Here is a 20,285-nt window from a genome sequence, read left to right on the forward strand (position 1 = left end):
TCAACTAGGGAAATGTACTGCACTGAACAAGGGAAAGGGAAATGGAGGGAATGGATCTATATGCCTCCCAGCATGATGGTAATGGACTTCATTTCAAGTCAATTCAGTGGTTGTTGGATTGATGTGTGCGCGCCATCGGTAGTTTCAGAATTACTCAATCTTTTATTAGTAGTCCATTCACGAGTAAGGAATATATCCAATCGCAATTCAAATTGATGCCAATGTCAGAAAGGATCAATATGCCAACTTCACCTACTAACATTTCCATTGATTGTCCATCCAACGATAAACCTCTGTAGTTGAACTTTGGTGAAGTTGATGAGGCTTGGAGAGTAGTGGGGACAACTGTTATCTATTGTCAGTTATCAGTATTCAAACATAAACACCGAAATTGTTCAGCCACTCTCTTGCTTCGAGCCTACTGCACTTGTATTTCGATTTCTTTTCATTGTCAAGCTGATTCCTTTCAATTCTGTTTTTGCACTTCCGGCTTCAATTGGCCGAGAGAAGAGTGAGTTCGTGGCAGAGGTAGAGAAGAGGGCAAAGTACAGCCAGGGCGCGACAGAAGCTATACTCGGATCATGCAGAACTTAGCCATCTCGTTTTCTCTTCTCATTACCGGCCCATGCATCCGACAGCACTGAGCGTCCTGATGTCATCAGCACCATTTCACCCTGATTGCATAATTGAATGCCGCGCTGCTTTCTCTTCTCACGGGCCCATGTACCCGATCGCGATAAGCCGCTGAGCAACCTGACATCATCAGGCACCGTTATTCACCTGTTACATTGATCAATTCTTGTCAAACTTTCTGGGAAAATTGTTTATTGCTTCCATCTCTCTTCGGAAGTAACAACTCATTGATCATGTATGTAGCAAACGAGAAGTTATAAACATAATCACTGTGAGCACAAAAATATTACCTGTGCATGCATGATATGTCACTAGTCTGACATAACAAATCTCTAGGCAGATGAAGCTTCAGCCGGGTAATTGTTCCCTCTAAACTTCCCATTTACAAGAATGTCGTACGTAATATTATCGGGTACAAGGCCTCTGTCGAGCATCTCATCGTGCAAACTGAACGCCTTTTGCAGCTTCCCCTCCCTAAAGTGTGCGGCGATCAACATGTTATAAATCAGAACACTCGGGACCACACCCTTCTGATGCATCTCTTGCATAACCGCTTCCGCATTTTTCACTCGTCCCTTGTTGCAGAGACCGTTTATCAAAGCGGTGTACAGCGTGACATCAGGTGCTATACCCTTATTGAGCATCTCCGTATAATACTCTGATGCCATAAGCAGCTTACCTTCTTTCAGCAACCCATCGATAAGGGTCGTGTAGGTTATCAAGTCGCAGGGGATACCCTCCTCTACCATTTTCTTGTGGATCCCGAGCGCTGCTACCATGTTGTTGAGGTTTCTATAGCCACTAATCATAGAACTGTAGACGACCTTATTCGGAGATAACCCAACTTCAAGGAGCTCAGAGTAGAGTTCATGGGCCCTTTCCATATCCTTGTTTCGGCAGAAACCGTCAATAAGAGCACTATATGCTGTAAGATCCAACTTGAGGCCCCTAGCCTTCATCTCGTTCCGCAATCTGAGTGCGAGACCCATGTTATTGCTCTTGCAGAAACCGTCAATCAAGGTTGTGTAGGTAACGACATTTGGGGAGACTCCATTTATGGGCATCTCTCTGAAAATACCTAATGCAGAATTGGTATCACCCTCCTTAATAAGCCCATGTATGATGGTATTGTAAGTCATGCAAGTTGGCGTGAAACCTTCATCGATGAATTTTGTCAACATAACCCTCGCATCACTTGTGCGACCCACTTTGCAAAGACCATTTATGACTGTGTTTATCGTGACGGTGGAGCGATCAATTCCTGCATCGGCCATTTCCTCCAACAAATCAAAGGCCCGAATACTGTCCCCTTTCTTGAAAAACCCATCTATTAAGATGGAGTATGTTATCACGTTAGGTTTCATGCCCTTTTCTGCGATCTCCGACAACATCCTAGTGGCTGCTTCCATGTCTCCATCTCTGCAGTGTCCGAGCATCATGGTGTTGTACGATACTATTGTAGGCGCTATACCGCTACTCATCATCTTACCCCATAAGTTGCAAGCCTCAGTTATTTTGCCCTCGTTGCACAGCCACGATAGAAACTGATTATAAGTGAAAACATTAGCAATACCCTCATCAGATGCCTCTTCAAACACTCGATATGCCTCATCCTTGGAATTCTGTTCCAAGTAACCTCGTATCAATGTGTTCACGTTAAAGACACTAGGCCTTATGCCCATCAGTTTCATTTGGGAGTAAAACTCATGTGCCTTTTCCACATTCTTGTTCCTGCAGCAGCCCTCAATCAAAACCGAAAATGTGACCTCGTTCGGGACGAGACCTTCCTGAGAAACTCTATCGAACAAATTCAGAGCATTCTCGAGGTTGCCCGACATGCAGTATCCTTTCATCAAACTCGTGTAAACCACCAAATTCAAACTCTTCCCACTGCTTAACATCTCATCCTTAACCCTTAAAGCCTCTTCTAGGTTGCCTTGCTTCACGCATGCCCCAATAACACAACCAAATATACCAACTGAAGGAACCCACACCTTTGCTTTCATCTCCTCCAGCAACAAACAAGCTGATCTTGAGTTGGGCTTCTGACAGACTGCTTGTATTGCAATACTATAACACGCTGCGTCGAGTTCTACCCCGCTGCCTACTGCCTGTCTGAAGTACTCCTCCGCCTCCTCGGGCTTTTTCTGTATCAAGCAAGCCTGCATAATGATGTGAACCGCGAAGCAATCACATCTCGCCCCTTTCGAAACCATCTGGTCATACAATCGCCGTGCTTCTTCGACCATATTCCTCTTCACCAGAGCAGCCAACAAATTGTTGAATATTATATTGCCGGGCATTATGTCATGCTTCGCCATTGTACTGCAACAATCTACAGCATCCTCAACCCGACCGGCCTGAGTGCAACTATCCAACACGTAGTCAAAAACTGGCAATTCGAGCTCAAACTCAAACCTTTGCGCGCATTCGATCAAGCGATCCACGAGCATGCTCGAAGACGGTCCCGAATCTCCTGAAAAAGCTCCATCGAGCACACTCCGCACCAGCCTCTTAGACTTCGGAGACCGCATCAGAACATGAAGCAGGACGCAGAACACGTCAACGCTTCTGACGAAACCTCGGCGGCCTTCCACTCTCCGGAAGTACTTGAGGGCCAATTCGGGTTCATGCCGGTGGGATAAAATAGTGTTTATTATATCGACAGGTGCCAAGTGTCTGGATTTCGCAGCAGAGGCGGCGAGCTGATGATCAGCTGCTTCAGCTTCGAGCGGGTTGTCCGCGGAAATCCTCGCTGCATCCGATTCCTCGGCACCGGTTGATCCTGGACCGGTGTCATCAGGAGATTGAGATTGTGAGCATAGACATTTAGAGTCCGCGACAGAGCGGAGCAAGAGTGCCCTCAATTGGAGGGAATTGACCACCGGAGATCTCACCGCCCGGTACATGTCACAGAATTTCCGGCAGCAGATCGGAGATGTTCTCCGTTCCCTTAGACCCTAAGTAAACCCTAGCTTTTGCAGGAGAAGACGAAGAGAAGACAAGCCCAAGACAACACGTGAAGATACAATGGGCCGAGCCCAGCCCATAGTGAACTCGCATTCTTCTTCTTCTCGTTTCTTGCCAAAGGGCTCTTTGTTAATCCTCCGTCTCCCGACTAGAGAAATATTGAGTGAGTGCTATTCGTTAAAATACTTGACAGTGAGAATTTGTAAAATTGCTGTGGAATTAATTTTTCACTTTCGAACATTTTAATTTTTTGATTGGATGTTAAGCAACAAGTGGATGCGTGATACTCTTTCAATATTTTCTCGTCTGAGAGTTGACTGTAAGTCCATGGAATCGGTAAGTTTAGGCCTATTCACGGGACTCATTTGAACGGTAAGAGAAGTTATGCGCACTTACAAGGAAAAGTGATCTTACACTGCATTATGTGAATTTTGGAGTTAAGACGAAAAGGTGAATATACGACAGAAATTGATCTTTCACCAAAAGAGATGTCAAATGATCTAGATATTATTGCTACATATATATGAAATGAAAGAAGAGAATGATCTCATAAATCTGAGTTTGACAATATGTTATAATATATAAAAGCTGAGCAACGATGTCGTGGGAGTTCTATTGACTAACCCTCGGCTCGTGGTAGATCGTCATTTCCATTGACATTTTTATTGACTTACCCTCAGCTCGTGGTTGATCACGATTCCGATTGCTCGAAAAAGTTAATTATAAATAAGATATTCATGAATTTGTCTATTTTTATATAAGTATTTTTCTATGTATATAGAATACCAGGAAAATATTTTCTATGTTCAATGTATGTACGACTTGATATGATTTCCTAGAGTAAGCATGCAATGCCAGGGAGAGAAAGGAAAAAACGCCACGTAGTTAAATTGTGAAACCTTCAGCTTCATAGTGAATTAATTTATCAATTTCAATTTAATGAATTTTACTATATTTTATTTGTGCCATATTCAATGTATTTTAGTTATTCGTCCATATTATTATGATAACATGCAATTTTTTTTTTAGAAAAATTAAAAATGTTCTTTATAATTTAATAGAACTCTTCCACATATGCGACATTTTTTATATTCAATGTCCCAAAAGTCTTATAAATACAAAACGAAAATAATTTTTTCATCGTCTTTTTACATACTTTAATATTACATACATCCTAACTCGGAAACGATATTATCTCCCATTTTTTGTTGCAACAAATAAAATTTCATATATTTTTATAACGAGGAGTATCCGGACTTGACGATCCCAACAACGCACATAAATTCACTGCAAGCCTATCGGACAGGTTGTCCAGCCATGCGTACCATCTCTATTGGGATTATGCTACATGACTCTCTTTATATATATTATTTGCATTTCTTTATGACTAGATTGCTCATTTATTTGCCATCATGAATTTATTTTTCACAATTTGTAGTATTTCAGCATTTATTATATTACTGAAAACACATATATTTTCTTTATATTTGTACTCATTATTAATTATCTAATTTTGGTCATATAGAAATTAATAAAAAAATTACCGCATAACATGCTGATATCGACTAGTGAAGTATAACTTTTGGCTTAGGAAAGTACAGGTTGAGGCATGGGATACCAGACAATTGTTCGAAACTCTTCGGTTATGAACGTAAACTCTTCGGTTTAATATAAGAGAAACACGTAAAGCCCCATATACGAGCTTAGTTTTAATGGCGGGGCACATCCTAATTAACATAGGGGGAAAGGGACTTAAGAGAAGCCGTCTCTTAAGCCTCGACTTCTTCCTTCCCAGTGGGGCAGTGACTGTGAGGATAAATGGCCCCCATACGTGAGTTTCAGCTAAGCCTTTCACAATCACTAGTCTCCCTTTAACTCGTGATAGAGGCCAATTGGGACAAGGGACCCCAACAACACTAAAGAATCAAATAAATGAATTAAATAATCCATTAATTGGGAAAATAGGAAATAAATGAAAGAAAAATGATGAAACATGAAAGCAGGGCCTCGGATTTTTGCCTTCACGTGGAATATTTAGCCACCGTATTCTTCTTCTTCTTCTTCTTTTTTTCCCGAATTTTCACTCCATATTTATCAATAATTCCAGTAAATTTCAATATTCATACATATATGTGTATGTGTGCAACTGCGTATATACTAACACCTTTATCTTTATTCATGTGCAAAGCTGAAAATTTCAGCCAAATAAATAAATAAATAAATAAATAAAGTGCAAAGCTGGAAAAGTTAAAGCTGCTTCTCACTTGCCAATGGAGACATGATACCAAATTACCAATGAGCCATGGGAGGGGATTGCCATATGCTCCAATGGCAATGGCAATCCCTTACCTCTAATCAAAGTAAACATATATACAAGCAATATATGTTGGGATAAAGATGTCCCTTCATGACTTATGTTATTTCGCTCGAACCCTTTACGAGATATGTTTGGAATTTGGATAGCCTTTTGAGCCGGTATTGGCACCGTGTTCCCGAGATAGGAGGGTACCGGGGTCGGACTAGGCCATTCCGTGCCAAGGGGATCACCATCACATGACATTCCCACTTTTTCACTCAATTATTTTTTGATTGATTGAGCCTCGAGTTTGCCTTGCCAAGAAGCATCCAAAGCATTAGGATGGGAAGCTTCTTTGAGCATATTAATTGGACAAACCTGAAGCTTCCACCCCAAGTCAAACTTCTTGGATGGACTGTTAGTTCATTCATCTCCCTTCGGATGGATCTCTCCCTTTCTCTCTCATGAAACCGCTGCATGGCCAAGCCAAGTCGATGTCCGAACGAGAATTGGCATCAACTAATACTAAATGTAGGGTCACATCGAAGCTTAAGCGAAGGCTAATATACTGATAACACCTCGTGATTGAACCGTAGAATAGAAAGGAATTGAGAGCAGGGCATCTCATCTGTGTTGTGGATGCTCTGCTCTGCCACCTCTGTTTCAGCACAGACAAGTCTCTTCCCTTCCTGCTTCCCATTTCTTTATTGGCTACTTGCTCACCTCCATTGTCAATTTGCCACTCCCTTAAATCATTGCTCTGTCACACTCTGATTCATCCACCATAATTGTCCACAACCCACCTTCCCTGAACTTCCAGCTCACGCTAACAAATGCAGAAGCCATTGAAGCTCCGAAGGCCACCTCTCTCTCTCTCTCGGTCCATCAATTAAGGATAAGGACCATTCTTGTCCTGTTCTCTTCCCACATCCATCTCCCTTCCCCATCTACTGATCTTTGTCACTTACCCCATTAGAGAAAGCAACAAAACCAGGCCTAGATTCATCTTATTTGTCTCCGGGATCCATACTAGCCGAAAGTCCGAGGAAGGTATATATTTGCTAGGTGGTTGACGGCTCCGATGCAGCATTCAAAATGCCTTCCCCTCCGATGGGAGACGACGCTCGAGCAGTGGTGGTACGCATCCCCAATCGAGTGGGCGGCTGCCAATGGCCACTATGAACTGGTCCGGGAGCTCCTCCTCCTTGACAGCAACCATCTCATCAAGCTCACCTCCCTGCGCCGCCTCCGCCGGCTCGAGACCCTCTGGGAGGATGGCGAGGATGTGGAGCGGTCCCGGGACATTGCCATGTGCCGCTCTCTTGTTGCGCGGGAGCTCCTGAGGGAGTGTGAGTCGAAGAGGAGGGACAGCCCACTCATTCGGGGTGGATACGGGGGTTGGCTCATTTATACAGCAGCCTCGGCGGGGGATTCGGGTTTCATCAAGGAGTTGCTCGAGAGGGACCCGCTGATTGTTTTTGGGGAAGGAGAGTATGGTGTGACGGATATACTCTATGCTGCTGCTAAGAGTAATGACTGCAATGTCTTCCGGTTGGTTTTCGACTCCGTGGCCTCGCCAAGCTTCTCAACCGGAAAGGATGGTGATTTGGAAGAGCTCAAAGGTAATAATAATCTCCAAGTTGTCTACTAAGACGGAATACTAAATCTGACACGACAGGAGCATGTTTTAACTTGAACCCGACGTGTTTCACATTTCCACAACATTTGACATATCTCGTAAGGATCTAACACATCAACACGAACCGTCAGCTGTTGAATTCTAAGTCGGAAAAATCAGCTGAAACTTGTCATTTGTTTGATCAGGGGGAATTCCTTCAGAGTACAAGGGGGAGATGATGAACAGAGCTGTTCATGCTGCCGCAAGGGGAGGGAATCTGAGGGTCCTCAAGGAACTCCTTGAGCACTGCTCTGATATCTCGGCTTACCGTGATGCTAATGGCTCGACTGTCCTTCATTCTGCTGCTGCCAGAGGACAGATCGAAGTGAGTCATACGGACTTCAGCTCTTTGCGTAACATATTTTCAATTGCGCGGTGTGCATGTATGTGAATAAGCATATCTGAACGTGTCGGAAATATATGAATGCAGGTGGTTAAGTATCTTCTGGGCGCTTTCAACCTTATCGAATGTACGGACCATCAGGGCAACACGGCCCTTCACACCGCCGCCTACAGGGGCAAACTGCAGGCTGTTCAAGCACTAGCTACTGTTTCTCCGGTGCTAATCTCAGTCAGAAACAATGCCGGTGAAACCTTCCTCCACATGGCTGTTTCTGGGTTCCAGAGCCCTGATTTCCAGAGGCTCGACAGGCAGATTGAGCTCGTAAGTCACTTGATCTCTGAGAAGTCATTGGAAGTGGAAGAATTCATCAATGCCCGGACTAATAATGGTCGGACCGCTCTCCACCTAGCATTGATTGGCAAAGTGAATTCTGCCTTAGTTGGGCTATTGATGAGCGTTCCATCAATTGATCTCAATGTCCGGGATGAATATGGAATGATCCCTCTTGATGTACTCAAACAGCAACCTCAGTCTGCTCAATCCGATGTTTTGATCAGACAATTAGTCTCAGCTGGTGGAGAATATAGTAGTGACAACCATGATTTTTCTGCCGCAAAGTCCGTCTATTCTCAGCTAAAGATGATGCAGGTCTACGGGACCAACAGTCCAGGAACCTTGTTCGAGATTCCAGATGGTGAGATCGCGCTCCACGTGGGGCCTGGGAATGGATTGGACTCGACTAGTGCTGGTCTGAGCGAGACGGGAATGAGCTCGTCCTCCTTGGATTGGGCCAGCGGGAGCTGTAGCTCAATCGTCCAGTCGGGTTCCAGTCCTGCACGGAGGCTGAAGAGGGCCTTGTGGCCTTCCACGAGGGAGAGGAAACACGAACATGTTCGGGAAGTCCGGGGATGAAGTATATATCAGGACTTAGATCTTACTGGAAGATGATTCCTACTTGGTCCAAGATCGATCTTGAGGAATAAGCCTACAATAATGACACAATTGATTGACGCATGTACCTAGTCGAGAGATCGAATCTTGAATCCGTATTCGTGCTCTTTGTTTTGCTCATTTTAGCACGATGCACCGATGGTCGACACTGTAAAAACTAGACCTGCAATTACATGCTATGGGAAAACCAGTGCTCTATCAGTCCATGTTATGGAATCTATAACACATTGCACTCCACAATTACAGGAAAATCCGGATCTACATTGGCCGGATGAACCCAAAATAAATAAATATATATATATATATATATATATATAAGCAAAGAAAACGTTTTCACTTGGTAACCAACATTCCAGATTGCAAGTTATAGATTCGATCCTCAGTTGTGAGATTATAAGTGCTCTTTTATACTGCACTCTACTAAAATAATGGATCTCTTTGCAATCAAAAAAAGAAAAAACTATCTTCTCATCGGCCCATATGTTTTCCCGTCCATAAGGATGGATGCATTATTGGGCCTGGACCGAGTACGAAATTGCTTTCGCTCCATAAAAAGCCATACTTATCCTGTTTGGATAATACTGAAGATTTTCTTTAACAAAATACATTATACAATCTTTACACAAAAAAAAAAACAATCTTCTAGTATATCAGATTTTAAGATTTGTTAATTAACTTGAACATCATTAGAGAGCTGTTTTATATTTTAGTTAACAAATTCATAATTCTATTACATTTTTTTCATGACTTTTGGAGTAAGACTAAAATAAAATAAGAATTTGATTATTATAAGAGGAACAAAATAATCCAAAAAAATTACGGATTGGTCAAATTGTAGGACAAAAAAAAAGCTGAAAAAGGTCTATAAAATAAAATATCATAATTTAGGGGCTTGAATCGTGAATGGAAAAAAAAAAAAAACTTATTGGAAAGGAAAGAAACGGAACGAGTGACCCTTATTGGGCCACTTGCCACTCAAATTGGAGGGTTATTCGTTATGCAACTCTCACCCTAATTTATTATACAGAATGTATAGATGTATAGAGGGTATAGATATATATATATATATAAATATTATCATTTAATTAGACATGCGTTCAGCTTAATTTTATGAATGTTCGGATCCATACAAATCCACTTTTATATTTTCATTTTCAGCAACGCGTTTTCTTTGCGGCTGTCGTTTATCAAACCCATCATTGCATATTTCAAACTACGGATATGTACTGCATCCCGAGAGTATTGGTTAGTCATAACAAATATATCATATATTCTATTATTAATGGGCGAGAAACCTAAAAGTCATACATGAAATCAAGCAAATCATAATTAAAAATTACACGGATAGAGGGTGAGAAAATATCACTATGTCCTGAAGTAGTTATTATTAATATTATTATTATTATTATTATTATTATTATTATTATTATTATATATTATACTCAAGTTATATATAGCTGTTAGGTGTGTGGGACTATAACCTCAAGCGGCTTCAATTCGCAAGTTTTCTAAAGACAAAAAAATGAGGTTTCAAATATAACCCATTAAAAAAGGAGGTTTCAAAAAATATTTCACAAGAATAAATATTCTTTTCCCCATTTACTTTTGTATATCAATTGCTAGGAAAAAATGAGCTGGTCTACGAACACCAACCGATTTCACACTTGAGCTAATTTCAAAGATGATGAAAGAGGTTGGAAAATTTTGATTTTGATTTTGATTTTAACTTTACCCACTATAAAATAAAAACATACGTTTCCTAAGTCAAATTTATAATATCATCTCATTTGTCTTTTTCCATAATCAAAATCAAAATCAAAATCAAAGTTACTTTAACTCTGAAACCAAACGCTCCCTGTTAGTTTCATGACCGTTAATTACTTTTAACTATATGGAACTTAAGAAAGGATAATACATGTATCTATTGATGATGTTGATAGTTGGAAAACATAGAAAATTATGTAATAAGTCACGTAAAAAATTAGGGTTCCAAACAAAAACCATTTTAATCTTTCATCACATTAGCAATTGGAGCTATAGCTATGTGGCGTATGTATTGTATTGATTGATGGTATATAAGGTGATGGGATAAAGGGAAAAAAAATATGTCGTTAAATAGCAATAGTCGTCTTTATGTTATTAGTCCATTCGATCTTGCCGTTGTTTCTTTCTTACCGCCATCGATCCCAAAGCACAATATATACGTAACATCATTGAATCGACGTCTCAGCAAAAGAAAAGGAAGAGAAAGATGCACCCAATTGGCATTGGCATATCTTCTCTTGACTTGCCCCGAAAAGTCCAGTCGTCGCCCTTTTGGCCCTAAATTTCCACCGCCCCCTAATCGAAAGCAATTTTATTTTTATTTTTTTTGGGTTCAGAAAAAAGGAAAGCAATTTCGAAAAATGTTACAGTCGCCTCCGTGCTCGTTCTTTATATTTCTTGATCTTTTGGCAATAAGAATAACGTGCACGGATCATTACATCCCATGAGTTTCTAACGTGACGAGTCACCGAATCAAATCTCATTTTCTGCTAGCTAATTAATTATAATGATCCTCACGAACATAATTTTGGTGTTACGTCAAATTACGGAAGCTGATGATGAACTCGTTTTTAAAGATTATCTATATAAAGATAAATATGTTCTGATTAGTGCTTTTCATAAAGACATCGCCCGTTTGCTTGGGGAAGCCGCCCAATTATAATTGGAAAGTATCATCGAGCACTACCTGATTTGTCTGACACTTATCGTCGAGGCAATTTTTTGTGTAGAGTGGCTCGCTCTGTGTCTCTTGTTAATCCCTTAAGGTTTTATTTTGATCATCGTGTACTTTCTTACTGTATCGGCCATCTTTTATTATATGACATCTTAAGAGTTACTAAGCCCCGACTTTGTATCATTTAATTCGATTACTTATTTAAGCGCTGGCCCTTTTCTATCAAAAAAAAAAATAAAATAAAACACGATAGAGCTGCTAGATAGGAGTCACTACATTTGATCTTGGCCTAAAGGCCCAGAAAGGCTAGATAGAAGTTGGAAGATTCAAAGAGGGTATCGATGCGTGGAAACGTAGAAGATTCAAACCAGTGATGCTAAAAGGGCGGAGAAAATATTCAATGAGTATTACTCATTCACTTTAGATAAATAAAAATTAATAAGTAAAAATTAATCAAAATTTTTGTAAGTGAAAATCTGAAGGCCCATTATATGGCTAATTTTCTACTTTCGAGCATTTTTATTGGGTGTTACACATTCAAGTAGATGAGCAATATTCACCAAATATTTGCTCAAAAGAGCGAGGTGATCGATCGGGTCCACACTATACTCAATTTGGTTGCAAGAGTTGATTTTTCTCAAAATGAGAATGAGAGAAGGGTCCAAATGCGTAATGTAAACGAATCATTTTTGTCCCCAAGTGCCGTCATATAAATCGACCTCCCATCGTCCCACGCAATATATAAAATTCTAGTAGTGTGTGCACGAGCATATACTTCATCATAAAATTTGAGAACTCTTGTCGCAGTAACCATTTTTCAAAAATTATTTATAAATAATATAATATCCGGCATGTATGTTCCTTACTGATCTATAGATAAGTATAACAAAATGATAGTCCACTCATGAGAATCGAATTGAGTCCTATTGATTCTAAGTTGGCGACCTGTACTGCAACACTGTAAGTCTCCTCTCAACAAATGAATAATTTAAACTATAGAAATCGTGCTCTTGCTTTCTGACTCGTGCGTTCTAATATCCAAGTTTGGATATTTTGATGGATAATCTTGCCAATGTGAAAGTACATATTAGGAGGAGAAAAAAAGGTCAGCTTTGAATTAAAAACCACGGCCGGAAGTTATTGTGTGCCACCAAAGCAATAATCAAATTTGGCAGCCATTGATTGAAATAAGAAAACGGATAAGAAGACCACAAGTGATGATAAGTTATATGCATGTATTTATCTGTAGGCATTCACACACACATGATAATTCATATAATATGATAAGAATTAAGGCTATAGCCAAGGATTTCATAGATCATATTTGGGAACGTTTCGGTCAGACTCAGACTAATTAATTAGATACTCCTTCAAACTCACGGTGCATATATTCTTATTAAGACGGGGTATCTTTATTAGGGAAAATGACGCAAACCAGTTTCATTTGAGTAATAAAAAAGGGAAAAGAAGTTCAAATGGAATATAACATGTGACCATGATTCTGGGCGTGTACTACGACATTTCGACATCGCACATGTTATATCTGGAGGTGGCTATGTCCCTATGAACAAGTCTTGCCTGTTAGTTTTTGTGGCCCATAATAATTATTGAGAATCGTACGTAATTGACTCATGAAAATTAAAATCCCTTGTTATCATTGATTTTTCAATCCTAATAAAACCTGTTGCCGATGCTGATCGAGCATAATCGACATGCTGGCTGCCCTGGTTTTCTTTTTCCACCTAATTTCATCTGCGACACGCATAGCTATGAACAACGTAATAGAACTAAAAACCAAGCAGTACTCCCGATTGACTCTGATATTATATATTCATGGAAATTTATATTTATATATATGTGTATATATATATATATAGAAGAAAATGGGATACGTATTTTAGCATAATTGGTACCCAAAATGAATCCCGACTAATTCAGTTCGACTCGCCCCTGTAAGGGATAAAATTTTAAGTCATAAATCTTTTTCCATTCACAATAGTCAAATCTGAAATCTTAGTGTTGAATTATTTGTACCACCTATATCGGTATGTTATATTAAACAAAGAATAAATACACAAAGCTGGCAGGTCAATTAAACATGTCGTGGAATTTTCGTGAGATGGCTCCAATTATCCAGCTCACGGGCCAAATGGCAATTTTCCATTGGGTAAGAGATTAAACAATCCCCAATTTTGTTTTTGCGTTGAACGACTTTCTTGAAAGTCAACGCATCGACATAATCTTTATTCTACGTCAAACGAAATATAATTCCCCCATTCAATTAATAAAAAATTTCTGCCGCCAAAGAAGAATGACATAGGAAATTTGCTAATGCATTACTCAAAGTATTAAGACGAACTCGGGAAAGATCTCAAGGGATGTACGAGTTTATGATAATATAATGACGTCTCATATCGAATATAATGAGGGAATGAAGATTATGTGTTGGTCGTAATAGTTAGGTAATCATATTTTCGGCACGAGTCGACGCATGCTATAAGTGTGCGACTGAGATGAAGTACCTTGATGCTGAAATGACGAAAGTTTTGTTGAATTTAATGTAGTGCCCCGTGGGACAAATCATGAGTAGAACATATTCAACGCCTCAATAGTATTGAATAAGAAAGAGAGTCTATTTATATATAAAATTATATATATATATATAGAGATGACATAGAGAATCACAAGGATAATGACCAAGAGAATCTGCCTATTTATATGACTACAAAAATCTGAGAATATATATATATATATATATATATATATATATAGAGGTAAATAATAAATGATAATATTTAAATCAAATCTTTAAAATCACAAGGATAATTCTACCTAACCGATGATATGCAAATATATTCTTTTCTCCGAATAACAAAAATATCTCCCACCCTTATAATCGGAAAAAAAAAATCTCCAACAGAAATCTCCCACTATGTATTTTTTTTTTACTTTTCTTAATTATAATATTTTATGATGTAACACTTCATCGTTCATCACTCTCTGTCTCCACAGTTTGTCTTTAAATACAAAGGATTTCTCACGCCTCACAGGCCCTGAGAGCTCAAACTCATTTTTCTGCTACGTCTGAGGGCTCAAAACTCCTCCAATTTGTATATAATTGTCCAGTCCTCTCTGAAATTCTTTCTGCATTTCATTAGAAGAGGAGGAGGAGGAGGAGGAGGAGGAGAACAAGGAGTTATAGGGAGGCATCATGGGTACTCAAGCTCCGATCTCGACTACCGATCATCAGAACTACGACCGCCAGACAAGCGTACGTTCGTCTCTCTCTCTTTCCCTTGCATGCGTTCGATTGCGTTTTTCGAGATATAACCTATGAAGACCAACAGTCATGTTTTAAACGACCACTCGTACGAACATGTATGTGTGTGTGTGTGTGTGTATATATCCACACATGATATGCGATATGTATCGCCTTCGTATGTAATTAGTTCTTGAGCAGAAAATGACGTAAATCGAGACTAGGAGATCTAAGTTTTTACAATATTATGGTAGCTTGTTATGAGTCTAGGCGCTGTGGAAGGAAAAGAACAAGGAAGCAAGGTGTTCTAAATATGTGTGCTCTTCAGTCGTCACTTCTCATGTTCATTCTCCCATAGTCACACCTTACGATAGAAATGCTCAGGATTTAGGAAGATATATTGTGTTGTGACCAAAGATTATAGCTTTGTCGTAGGAAATGGCCTTTTCTGAATACCTGAGCCGACCACACCAAACATGATGCTCTAAAATTCTGTGTTATGTTATTTTTTACTCTGAAAAGATATATGGACCTATTACGATGAAATAGAAAATCTAACCATAATAGTTAATGAAAGGATACGGATAGTCTTAGAACGAGTATTGAACCTGAGCTACTGCACTATAAGTAAATAGGCTCGTCTCAAGATAACTCGAAAGCTTAAGTGCACATATGTTGCAGTCTTGTCGATTCTGGTCTTCGGGGTGATACTAGTATTTTTCCCTACCCGGATTCTAGGGTGATACTTGAAAGTCCGCACTGAATGCTATGCTAGGTTTTATTATAAAGATGGATTGTATGGATCCATACTGCCTATGTATATACCTAGGTTATATTATTCTATACTTGTTTTTTTTGGTGAATTATATTATTCTGTACTTTTGACGGGCTATACTTGTACTACACCCATGCCATACCTACGGTCCGCATAGAAAATAAAGTTGACCATCTTATATTCTCATTTTTTTTAATCAACTTTTAGATGTGAAATTAGGTTTGGCAGAAATTGAATCCAAAGAAGACAAACCGCCTTAAGGGGGAATTGAATACTTTTTGCGGAAACCCTTGTACAAATTTCAAAAGCCCAACTTCGATATTTGGCATGAATGATACATACATACATATATATATATATATATATATTATAGAGTCGGAAAGGGAAATATTTTGTATTTCGTTGACCCAAAAAGTTAGTTGTGGCTGAGCTAACTTCCTTTATTTTCTAAATAATAATGTTACTCATCTCAATTCAATTTTATTTTTCTCTCAATTCAACAACATCATCATTATTATTATCATCTTTTTCTCTAATTTAATAATAAATTTTCTCACATATTTTTTTCTAATCATTTTTGTAATTAATTTTTTAATAATAAATTCATCGACTACTTTCACACCTATATATCTATATCAATTTTTTAATAATAAATTTTTCATACACTTTCACATCTATATATACATACATATATATATATATATATATATGTCTTCACATATCAATATTTTGTCAATACTTGTCATCATTGTACAAAATCAAATTGAGTTCGATCATTATCCATCTCGAAAGCTAAATGCAAGCTTAATCTCTTATTGTTGAATATGACATACCGGCCCGGATGATCATTAACTTTATTTTTTTCAAAAAAGTAATTTTCCCCCTTTCTCGCCTTTTTTTTTAACTCTATTCACTCAGGTTGGGATTAATTCCATGCCAAAGACGTTATCTCATCGACAGTATTTTCATTTCATGACTTTGGTAATGAGTTTGAGACACTACAACCAGGTTTTTTTATGCAGTTCGTCTCTTAACTTGAACTCTTACAATAGACGAAGATTACCTAATGGAACCACCTCTTATAACGTAAATTAGGTCCATGTTACCAACCACGGATAATACTCAATTAGAAAGTTTTGTAGGTCCGTCCAACTAAGCAATTTAGTGGTTAAATTTAGAAAACGATACCTAAGTTTCATAACATGAATTATATATGAGGAATTTTTTGGACTAGTCGCCAAGGTAAATTGAATTCCAACGAAGGAAACAGCCATAAATTAGTAGTTGAATGCCCAATACTTACGGCACTACCTTTTCACATTTCAAAAGGTCAAACTTAGGAAAGTGGAATTACAATATATATAATTATACTTTGATAAGTGGCATAATAATTCATATATTTTTTTCGATTATAAATGAGATCAAATATCTAATATAATAAAAATATATTAAATAACGAATAAAGAGGCACGAATAGTCCGTTTAGGTGTCGAACTTGCGACTTCTAGATCAACAAGTGATGCACTACACCTTCTTTTGATTAATTGGTATTAGTAAAAAAGAGAAAACTTTTCCTTGAATATGACATGAACTTCTTTTTCCAAAGTTTTTATCCCTCTTTTTCCGGATTGATTCGCCCGAGATAACACGCCAACAATCTCATCTCCTTGACCTTTAATTTTGTTTAATGACTTTGATAAGGAGTTTGAGATATCACTACTAGTTCTTCTACGCAGTTCATCTCTTAACCTGAAGTCCTATAACGAACGAAATCTACCTAACCGAACCACCTCCTAAAACCTGAACTAGGTCCGTGCCACCAACCATACTTGATAATCGGTTAGAAATTTTTGTCAGTCCGTCCAAAGAAGCATTATATTGTTGTTATTTTTCCTTTTTACTTGATTATAAATGATATTCGTATCATGTTTTTCATTTTTATTCGTAAAAATATAAGTTTACGTTAATTAGTTTGGTCATTTGGGTTTATTCGTGATGTGTATTTAGTTCCCGCACGAAGCTTCCTAATGGGCCCATCTTAGATATTGGGACTAGCCTACGTAATTGACTAATTTAGTGGAGTGGGCCCAGTTGCCACATGAGAAGTCCACATCGAATTGAGCCACGACGGCGCATTTTCTTCCCAAACTTTTGGGCCACTTTTATCCCCTACACATTCAAATTCATACGTGTTTTATTATTCGATAAGGAGACTGCGTGACTAATCCACTAGTGAATATGATCGGCGAACATCGGTAGTTCGGGTTCTTATCGGTAGCAGCATCAAATTGCATTGCGTACTAACAAAGATCTATGTACAGATTGGGGAGAAGTTGGCCAAACAAAAGGCAATAGATGATTGGCTACCAATAACATCGGCGAGGAATGCCAAGTGGTGGTACTCAGCCTTCCACAATGTCACGGCCATGGTTGGAGCTGGTGTTCTTGGACTCCCATACGCCATGGCTGAGCTTGGATGGTAATACTCGAATTCTTCGTGATCAGCCCCATTTATAGTAACAAATACTCAGTACATCTAATAGATGTGACGTTGTCATGGGTAAATTGGATTCAGGGGGCCCGGCGTGGCCATACTGGTGCTGTCATGGGTCATCACCTTATACACACTGTGGCAGATGGTGGAGATGCACGAAATGGTTCCAGGGAAGAGGTTCGACCGCTACCATGAGCTCGGGCAGTATGCTTTTGGAGAGAAGCTTGGGCTCTACATCGTGGTCCCACAGCAGCTGATCGTCGAGGTAGGGGTCAATATCGTATACATGGTGACGGGTGGGAAATCGCTGCAGAAGTTTCATGACACGGTGTGCTCGAACTGCAAGGACATCAAGACCACCTACTTCATCATGATCTTCGCCTCTGCGCACTTTGTCCTCTCCCACCTCCCCAACTTCAACGCCATCTCTGGTGTCTCTCTTGCTGCTGCTGTAATGTCCCTAAGGTACGCAAATGTCGATTTACAGATTCTCTGGATTTTACGCTCACATGTATATAGACATGTTACTCGGAATTTAGAAACAGAGTGCATTGAGATCAACTTACATGGTTCTGTTGATGTCGCAGCTACTCGACCATTGCATGGGGAGCTTCAGTCCACAAGGGAGTGCAGCCTGACGTTCAATACGGGTATAAGTCCAAGACCACAGCAGGAAATGTCTTCAACTTCTTCAGTGCTCTGGGAGATGTGGCCTTTGCCTATGCTGGACACAACGTGGTGTTGGAGATCCAAGCAACTATTCCTTCCACGCCCGAGAAGCCATCCAAAGGGCCAATGTGGAGAGGAGTGGTCGTAGCCTACATCATCGTGGCCCTCTGTTATTTTCCTGTTGCCCTGATTGGGTACTGGATGTTCGGAAACGCAGTCCAAGACAACATTCTCCTCTCTTTGGAGAAGCCTGCCTGGCTCATTGCCATGGCCAACATGTTTGTTGTTGTCCACGTCATTGGTAGCTACCAGGTAATGTTCCATTAACCACGAAACCTTCTCTTTTACTCAGCATCCTTGGTGAAATCAACGGTTTCATAATTGCTTATGAGTGTATGTTTCTTCGAATTAAAATCTTGCAGATTTATGCTATGCCAGTGTTTGACATGCTAGAGACTCTACTGGTGAAGAAACTGCATTTCAAGCCCACCTGGATGCTTCGTTTCATAACCCGTAACATTTATGTGGGTAAGTAACCACACTGCTCTCTAGCACTATGACATTTTAAAATATGCTATGTCGAAGTGGAGCTTAACGAACTAATCCTTTTCAATTGCAGCATTCACAATGTTCGTTGCAATCACATTCCCATTCTTTGGCGGCCTTCTCTCATTTTTCGGTGGATTCGCTTTCGCCCCAACTACATACTTTGTAAGCAACCTGCCTTAGTATATCAAGTAGAAGCACTTATAGCAGTTTGCAGGAGACAGCAGGCTGAGCCCTTGACAAATACTGGACACCCCACAGCTTGATCTCTAATTGGTTATTTCGTTTTTACAGCTTCCCTGCATAATGTGGCTTGCAATCTACAAACCAAGGAAGTTCAGCTTATCATGGTGGACAAATTGGGTATGTCAAACTCGAGTTAGATTCATAATCATAGACATGCTTCCAGATTTCAAAACCCCAGTTAAGCTAATTTTGGGTTCAATTGTGATCACAGATATGCATCGTCGCAGGCATTTTCCTAATGGTCCTATCACCAATTGGAGGATTGAGGCAAATCATTATTCAAGCGAAGGACTATGAGTTCTATTCTTAGATATATATATTGCCAGGAATGCTCTGAAAAGGAAAGCAGGTTGCAAATAGGAAACTTCAAGATAAGAAGTAAAGCAAAACAATTAGAAAATCCCTGGAACCCCCATTGGTTATTTAAGGAGTACTTTACTCAAGTTTTGTTTTTTTAGAGATATTATGATGTGTGCATATGATGATTTTCTTGTCTAGTTTGTCTCATTCAAAGTGAATGCAACGTGAGTTTCATTCGTAGAATTATTGAAGGCCTCTTGGCCTTCGATCCCTCTGTATCTCACTGCTTAAAAAAAGCATCATCTGAGGGTTTTTTGCCAATCCGAAATATATGCCTTGTTATTTGTAATTATTTCTGATATCTCTAGCCACCTATACCTCCTAACCAACTTCCTCCTAAAACCAA

General features: G+C 39.4%; 3 protein-coding genes across 4 annotated transcripts; 2 read left to right on the top strand and 1 right to left on the bottom strand.

The window, feature by feature from the left end:
- Positions 1–182: 182 nt before the first annotated feature.
- LOC116197929 (pentatricopeptide repeat-containing protein At3g54980, mitochondrial) lies at positions 183–3,760 on the bottom strand. 2 transcript variants are annotated; one of them, XM_031528209.1, is made up of 2 exons: positions 924–3,760; positions 183–753 (listed from the first exon to the last, which is right to left on the bottom strand). In XM_031528209.1, the coding sequence occupies exon 1, from the start codon at positions 3,540–3,542 to the stop codon at positions 966–968; it is 2,577 nt and encodes an 858-aa protein (XP_031384069.1). In that variant the 5' UTR covers positions 3,543–3,760; the 3' UTR covers positions 183–753; positions 924–965. The 2 variants fall into 2 exon arrangements, with proteins under 2 accessions (XP_031384069.1, XP_031384068.1); XM_031528208.1 differs by having other exon boundaries at positions 183–780; positions 924–3,758.
- Positions 3,761–6,345: 2,585 nt separating this feature from the next.
- Positions 6,346–9,075, top strand: LOC116193493 (putative ankyrin repeat protein RF_0381). Its single transcript, XM_031522212.1, has 3 exons — positions 6,346–7,521; positions 7,724–7,902; positions 8,008–9,075. Exons 1-3 carry the CDS (start codon positions 6,981–6,983, stop codon positions 8,830–8,832), a joined length of 1,545 nt encoding a protein of 514 aa, XP_031378072.1. The 5' UTR covers positions 6,346–6,980; the 3' UTR covers positions 8,833–9,075.
- Positions 9,076–14,611: 5,536 nt separating this feature from the next.
- On the top strand, positions 14,612–20,231 carry LOC116196916 (lysine histidine transporter 1-like). Its single transcript, XM_031526862.1, has 8 exons — positions 14,612–14,861; positions 17,946–18,103; positions 18,200–18,583; positions 18,706–19,099; positions 19,210–19,315; positions 19,407–19,498; positions 19,628–19,696; positions 19,791–20,231. Exons 1-8 carry the CDS (start codon positions 14,802–14,804, stop codon positions 19,887–19,889), a joined length of 1,362 nt encoding a protein of 453 aa, XP_031382722.1. The 5' UTR covers positions 14,612–14,801; the 3' UTR covers positions 19,890–20,231.
- Positions 20,232–20,285: the final 54 nt, after the last annotated feature.

Source organism: Punica granatum, chromosome 2 (assembly GCF_007655135.1).
Source record: "Punica granatum isolate Tunisia-2019 chromosome 2, ASM765513v2, whole genome shotgun sequence".
Classification (NCBI taxonomy): Eukaryota; Viridiplantae; Streptophyta; class Magnoliopsida; order Myrtales; family Lythraceae; genus Punica; species Punica granatum.